At 34.7% G+C, this 7,940-nt stretch overlaps 1 protein-coding gene across 3 annotated transcripts in view; it reads left to right on the top strand.

Moving 5' to 3' along the window:
* Positions 1-5,667, top strand: part of LOC102585458 (carbon catabolite repressor protein 4 homolog 4) — a 13,129-nt gene extending 7,462 nt beyond the window's left edge. For 2 of the 3 annotated variants that reach the window (XM_006363810.2, XM_006363811.2), the window contains exons 2-10: positions 353-453; positions 546-586; positions 1,200-1,249; positions 1,738-1,807; positions 2,123-2,244; positions 2,732-2,859; positions 3,876-4,023; positions 4,117-4,264; positions 5,182-5,667. In XM_006363810.2, coding sequence (XP_006363872.1) covers positions 353-453; positions 546-586; positions 1,200-1,249; positions 1,738-1,807; positions 2,123-2,244; positions 2,732-2,859; positions 3,876-4,023; positions 4,117-4,264; positions 5,182-5,487 — 1,114 coding nt within the window. In that variant the 3' untranslated portion in view covers positions 5,488-5,667. Of the gene's footprint in view, positions 1-173; positions 243-352; positions 454-545; positions 587-1,199; positions 1,250-1,737; positions 1,808-2,122; positions 2,245-2,731; positions 2,860-3,875; positions 4,024-4,116; positions 4,265-5,181 lie in introns of all 3 variants that reach the window. The other variant, XM_006363812.2, reaches the window with a different exon arrangement.
* Positions 5,668-7,940: the final 2,273 nt, after the last annotated feature.

Genomic DNA, 7,940 nt, shown 5'->3' with positions numbered 1-7,940 from the left:
TCTCGGGTTTAAATTCCCCCCCCCCCCCCCCCAGTAAAATAAAAAAGAGAAATAAAGAGGAATAAGTACAGTTATTGTTTGGAAAAAAAAAGCCACGATAAGCTGTTTTTCACCTTTTTCTTGCTCCGTGCATCACATAGGTGTTGACAACACACCACTCTTTGTATCACTAGGTACTTGAGGGTGGTAATAGGTACTGAAAAAGGAAGTTCAGGGGGTTCATACAAACACCCATAGTTTGTGTAAGTTGTAAACGGAGCCAATACTAGGGGCTTCTTATGTATTATCTCCTTTTTAGTTTTGATTGGAGACTTCATTTGCTTCTTCTTTTCTTGGTTTACAATATCTACAGAACAATTCATTTCGCCAAAATGAGCACAACACCTGCACCTCTGTCACCAAAATTTGTTCCTGCTGAAAAGAGTGGAATTACTTCAGTAAGTAAATCAGATGGTAAGTGGATTATTTTAACTTTTCTTTTTCGTTTTTGTATGCTTTTGTTGTACAACTGGAGTTAATGTTGTACTTTTTGTCTATTGTTGCAGGTTTTAAGTTCAGTTTGGTATCATATAACATTTTGGCTCAGGTAATCCGACCATGTTCAAATTTCTTGAGGCAATTCATTTATTTTATTATTTTTATGAAGTGCATGCAAGTAATACTTCAGTAACGGAAGTTAAGTGCTGCTTTCTTAAACTATTGAGCTTCCTTATATGGCTAATACACTGTAAATTGTCTATCTTGACTTTGAAAATTAAATAAACAAAGTATTTATTCATCAGCCAAAGTACTCTTGTGAACTTTGTGAACATGTCACATCTTGGACAAACAAACAAATGAAAGTCAGAAGAGAGAGAGAGAGAGAGATCTGATCCTAATAAAAAGAATTTGAGGCCGCTCGCCTGTGGTTGAACCATCGTGTTAAGTAGAGCATACATATCTGGATGGGAAAACCATTATCGATGCACACATTTGCTGTTAATTAATCAAGTGTACCAACATGCTTGGTATGCCCTTTGATTTGTCTTTTAGGACTATAGAGCACAATTCAAGTGATATTATCTCATACCTTGACACTTGTATTCTGAGATGTTAGTCAGTTTTAGTTTTTCTTCTTACAGATTCAAGTCATTTAATCTATTGAGTTGTATGGATTCTGTTTGCCGATATTTCGTTGTTCTGAGATTTTTTAATTGTAGGCATATGTAAAGGGTGATCTGTTTCCACACTCCCCAGGGCCTTGTCTCAAGTACGTCATCTATATCCAAATTTTCATTTTTGCATTTCTTATACACAGCCTGTCGGATATTGTTTCTTTTCTCTCTGGAAAGTCCAATGCGATTGATTACATGTTTGAGTGGACCCAAATTGACTTGTTTATAATGCCTTAGGCCTTTATGGAATTCCAATATGATTGTTTCATGTTGCATTACATTATTATTATATTCCTTGCCTTCAAGACTGTCCGAGAAATGCTTCAAGACTTGGAGTCAGGAGCATTTGACTTTTATTGGATTTTAGTAATTCTCTAAGCTAGTGTTAATAGAAGATACATAGTTGTGTTTAAGTCAATTTTACTTATTTTCTCTTCGAGTATTTGAAGAGCATCTAATGTAAAATTTATTTCCAAAGCATTGTGACTTGAAGCCATGTGGAATGAGCCTTCATTGAGACAGTTTTCAACTTCTTTCTTTTACTCGTAATTTCAGAATCAACATTTGTTAAGTGTTGTGTTAGGTGGAAAGCCCGTTCACAGGCAATCCTGACAGTTCTCAAGAGCCTCGGGGCTGATTTCCTTTGCTTACAGGTTTGGATTTTTTGATAATTTAAGATTGAGCAATATCCATTCATCCATTTTCCTTCTAATAACAACTTCTACCACAAAAGGTTGTGGTGGAGTGGCATCATAAACTGGAGGTCTCGGGTTTGAGAGTGGGAATGAGGTTGCCTTTGGCAGGGGACGCTTTACCCCAGAAAGTGGGTCTTCCTGACGCGTATCCGTAATAGTTGGGCCCTAAAGTTAATACCTGAAACCGGGAGGGAAACTAAAAAAAAAAGAAGAAGAAAGAAACTTCTAATTTCTTCTAGGTTATATTTTAATCAAGATTATGTTATGTGCCAGGAATTGGATGAATATGATAGCTTCTATAAAAGAAATATAGAGAGTGTTGGCTATTCAAGTATCTACGTCCAAAGAAGTGGGCAGAAGCGTGATGGATGCGGGATCTTTTATAAGCAGGATAGGTGACCATCTATTCTCTCTTCTTTCCTTAACCTATATATCTATAACTAAAAGAATGGCTAAGCTAAGCGATGAAATTATTTGTATTATTTGAGCAGACTTGCTGGTCATCTTATAGATGCATTATGTTTGAGAGTACTATGATATGATCATGCACTTTCTAGCTAAAAAATAAGATGATTAGTTATAAGTTCGCTTAAATAAAGCTTTGGCGTCATATCCTTGCAACTTCAAGGGATCCAAGAGATGAGTAATACGGCACAGAACTACATTTTATTTCACATCATAACCTCTTACTCCCACCTATTCAGTAGATTAAGTTACTTCTATCATGCTAAAGTTACATCGTTGCATAGTTAAGGACTGAGAGAATTCAGTTCTATATCAGAAGTTCTTATGGTTTGGATGGATATGTTTCTATAACTTCTTCAGGCAGAATAAAATATTTCTACATAACTCATTTTATCTGAAATTTTATGCTATTTATAGTGCAGAGTTGGTCATTGAAGAGAAGATAGAGTACAATGATCTTGTACCCTCAAATCAAGACGATACTTCATCTGAGGATAAAGAGGAGAATTTGCCTGCTGGTGGAAATAAAAAGTCAGCGTCAAAAGGTGGTATACTCTTGCTTTTGTCCACCTAGGGTTTGTCTTTACAAAATTGGAGCATGGTCTGGTTTAAAAGTGTCATATATAGAGTCAGGGAAACATGTCTTTATACAGTAAACTGCTAAAAAAATTCTGTCCAACCTCCAAGTAATTCGAATGAAATTTCAAATTAAATCAATTCGTCTTCTTCCTATCCTTTTTTACCCTTTTCTTTTGGGGGTGAATGTGGGTTGGTTTAGTGCTGCAGTTATAGCAAATTTCCTTCAAACAGTTGATGTATGTGTGAATTTTATAACTAAGACTTAATTAATAATCATAATGAAAGAGGGGAATAGTATTTGAATTGTGGTATCGTGATAAGATCCAAAGATTTTTGTACAATTGTAATTGAAGTTGGTACTCTTGAAAGTTGAATACTGTTGGAGCTTGGAAGAGGACCTGTTATTGTCAGCCTCTAATTTAATGTAGCAAGTCAATCTGTATCAACTAAATAGAAACTTCCATAGCAAGCTCTACTGTATCGTTAAAATGTTATCAGAGTGATAAGGGAGGCTTTTCATATTGTAGCAGAAACCTGGATTGACATTTGCAGTTGAAACAGTTAATAACTCTTGTGCTGGATCATATGTTAAGGTACGTTTTGGTTGCAACAACCAATATGTGAGGAAAGAAATCATATTTAAGTTTGGCTTGAGGGTTTTGCGAGGGACGATGTCCATGGTAAAAGAAAGCACCAATATTGGATCTAACGCAGTAGCGCATTTTCAATAGGCACTGAAGGTAACTTCATATTAAAAAATAATCAGCTCTTTCAGAATTAAATGACTTGAAATTTGAAACTTAAAAGGGGGAGACTTTTACACATCTCATTTTCGGGAGGTGAATAAAGTGTTGTGACACGATGGGTTATGGATTCATCTTTGCTCCTCAATGCACAAATTTTGTGGTAATGGATGCTTTAAGCTTCATAATCCTATCACCATGGTATGAGGTAACTGTGATCTTTCTCATTCCAATTTCAGATGCCGGTTTGAAAAACAGGCAAGCAAATCTTGGAGACCTAAATGATCCTTGTGTTAGATTTAAACGTGACTGTGTGGGTATTATGGCGGCCTTTAGGCTGAAGGATCCTTCTCATCTTATCATTGTGGCCAACACTCACATTTACTGGTATGTCTGTTGTCCACTTTTGTTATTGCAGCACGTCTGGATATTCAATTTGGTAACTCTATACACTGTTGACATATACGAATGATACCACAGGGATCCAGAATTGGCCGATGTCAAACTTGCACAAGCTAGATACTTGCTTTCTCGCTTAGCTCAATTCAAGTTACTAGTATCAGACAAATTTGATTGCTCGCCTTCTGTGGTTGTTACTGGTGATTTCAACTCACTTCCTGGGAGTCAGGTCAGCTAATCTCTTGTTTTACCTTTTGAAACATTTGGTCCTTTTGCTTTGCTATGGGCCAAGCTCTATTGAACAACATCAACTTACTCTATCTAAGTTGCATTTGTTTTATTTGATTTCCTCATATTTCTAGTAGGATTCATTATTCCAATTAAGACAAATGTACTTAGGGTTTAACTCAACCTCGAAAGCTAATTCATTAAGTGAGGATATCTGAAGCCAATATGGATCAACAATTTGGGACACTCCAACACCCATCTTATGCCAGGCATGGACATATTGGAGTGTGGATAGCATACCATAGGAGCCCAACATTAAGAAACATAACAGGAGAGATGGATCACCTCTTACACCATATTAATAAAAATAAATCTCAGGCCAAAATCAACTCCAAACTAGCTCATGAAATGAGGATCCCTAGACCATATAAGGGGACACTAACCCACTCTCAACCAATGTGAGATTCCATATTGCAATTTTTGTAGCTTCTGGCTCTCCATACTAATTCATAGATGATTGAAGCATCCTAACTTACCTAGATTTTAGAAGTTGGTACCCGTTGTCATACTTGTCTACATCGGACTATTAGTCCATTATTATGTCAACTTGCGGTACACAACCAATCTATATTTTATTGTTGTCTTAGTGGTCGAGCAGAATCCCATTTTCGGTTTACTCTGATATTTGGGGTCTTACTAGAGTAGGGGTTCAATTTTTGGGTTTCAGCATTTTGTTAATTTCTTTGACGATTATTCAAGGTCTGCGTCTATTTTCTTGATGAAATGATGTTAGAAGACAAATTAGCCTGTGGTGCCCTTGATTATTATTTCTTCTTAACGTGCGCGTGTTTTCCTCACTTTATTCTTTACACTTCATTGGTGTGTTTAGTAACTTGGCTTTGTTTCTCGTTGTTTCAGGTATATCAGTACCTTATGTCAGGTTCCTCAGAAGCGGGAACTTTGCCCGAAATCTCAGATGATGTGCCCATTCCTTTGTGCAGTGCTTATGCAAGTACTAGAGGAGAACCACACTTCACAAACTACACTCCTGGATTTACTGGAACTCTAGATTACATACTGTTTTCTCCTTCTGGGGGTATCAAACCAGTCAGCTACCTCGAACTTCCGGAGCCCGAAGCATCGGATGTTCAAGGTGGTCTACCAAATTACTATCATCCTAGTGATCATCTCCCAATTGGTGCTGAATTTGAAATAATTCAGTAGCTATGTTGTTACCATTATCATTGACTTTTTTTTTTTTATGTCTTTATCATTATTGTCTGGTGGTTAAAAGAGTTATTTGAACCTGCAATTATTTTGTAACTTTTGAGCCGTTTTTGAACGGACAATGTCAACTACTTTGACTAGTGCTTGGAGAATGAAATTTTGGTTTCATTTAAATGAGACATAAGTATATTTTATTTAGTTTATCATTATGAGTTTTGGTAGAGGTATATTATTTTCAGATTCACTTAGCTGATTGCATTGAAATGGCTTCTTCTCTTAATAATACATAATAAATCATTGTGAGAAAGTATAATACCCCCCAGAATTTAGCACAAATTATTAGTTTCATCTCCAAACTATTAATAGCTAAATACTTCTTTATTTGACTAACTTAATTGAAATACACTCCGATCTTGTTAACATATATCTAGATGTCTAAATCAATCTATAAATCCATTAATAATGTCTCAATTCAGAACAAATCTCCAAATTTTCAAGAAGAATCTTGACAAGGTACATACTTTACACAACAAACATAGCCAATACTACTTAAGAGTACTTTAAACATATGTAAACATGAGTTTATAAGAATTCTTACACTATTAGGTCATAGTAACAATAAAGAACGATAACTTGTTATAACAAGTTAAATTACATACTGAATCGAGCTAAGCTTAATTTGTAGTGGTTGGAGGAAGGACAGGGACGGAGAAGTAAGGATCAGTCAGAGGTACCTCGTCGTAGTTGCCATTGCTACAAATCCACTCATAAAATGCTTTAGCCTTTCTCAAAATGAATGAATAAGCTACCACCACCCACAATGATGATGATGAAGTGCTGTTGTTTTGCTCAACACTTTTCTCTCCACGTGACTTCTTGTGCTTTGATCCTCTTCTTTGATTCATATACTTATTTTGAGACTCCATTTACTTACTTAATTAAGGTGACTCACCTACAACTCTGAATTATTCTTCCAAACGCGTTTTTATCTTAAAATCTTAAACGTGTGTGGAGTTCAGAGATGATAGAATAATGAGGAGTGTTTTTGGTTAGGTATGATCTAAACTGCGTGCCTGATGGTTTAAATAGGAAGAATGGCGTTTATAAGTACAAGTTGTTTTCAATATGAAGAGTTAGGAGAAGTTTATCAAGAACAAGAATTGTGCTTTTCATTTTCAATGGTTGGCAATAGTTTTGGGAGAACGTTACAACATTTTGATGTTGATTTTCTATGTGAAAGATATTCCCTACTTAAGCTTCCAATCTATGTGACATAGGTTGAATAGACAGAAAGAAGTAAAGATTTTTGAAATTCGTGATCTTAATCTGAGTATTTCATAATATTTGTGTAGTTTTAAGACTTTTCAAACTTATAGAAGCAAACATGCCATAATATTTGTGTAGTTATAAAAGTTTCTCATCAAAAATAAGATTGGAAAGTGTATAGCTAAATTTAGAAATGTGTCTTTATTTTTTAAACTGAAACGAAGGAACTAGGAGTAATGATAAGATCTAGCTAGTTGGGCTCTTTTTTTTCTTGGTTAAACATACATACATACATACATACATACATACATACATACATACATACATACATACATACATACATACATACATACATACATACATACATACATACATACATACATACATACATACATACATACATACATACATACATACATACATACATACATACATACATACATACATACATACATACATACATACATACATACATACATACATACATACATACATACATACATACATATAAACATACATACATACATACATACATACATACATACGATTTGTCTATTAAACAATTGGTTATAAATGGAGTGGGACTCTCTCATAATGAGCTAGGACTTTCTCAAGTGGAAGGGTCACATTCATATATATAATAATGGTTAAAGACATTATGAGAAATAAGTGAGATTTGTTACTTTGAGGCTCACCACCCACAATTCACAAACACAACGTGATATATGGAAGGGTTTTAGGTAAGGATGTAGACACAGAGAATTTTGAATTTCATAAAGATTTATGTTTTTACCATTGAATCCTGTCCACGAGTGTTTGAAATTATGAATTCAAAATTTAATGTTTATCCATTGTACGATTGATAAAGGATGAGGATTTGTAAAATTAAATATAACATCCATAGACATGATTCAAGCTAAGTACGCAATAAAAAAGAAGATAAACACCCCTAGATCTATTAGAATAACAACATAAAAGTGATTAGACACTAATTTGTTTTCATTAATTAGTTTTACAATAATATTACGAAATCAACGAGATGCCACTAGAAAAAAAATCGATGATCTATTAGTAATAATTCTCTTTTCCCCACTTTAAGTCTATTTTTGGCTTTAAGATAGCTACATTTAACGAAAAAGTGTGGTACAAGTTAATTTCTACTTTAATATATCCAATAAACTTGC

The sequence above is a fragment of the Solanum tuberosum genome, unplaced genomic scaffold, assembly GCF_000226075.1.
Source record: "Solanum tuberosum cultivar DM 1-3 516 R44 unplaced genomic scaffold, SolTub_3.0 scf00465, whole genome shotgun sequence".
In the NCBI taxonomy this organism is placed as follows: Eukaryota; Viridiplantae; Streptophyta; class Magnoliopsida; order Solanales; family Solanaceae; genus Solanum; species Solanum tuberosum.
The sequence above is the reverse complement of the archived record's forward strand: the minus strand, read 5'-3'. Positions and strand labels throughout refer to the sequence as shown.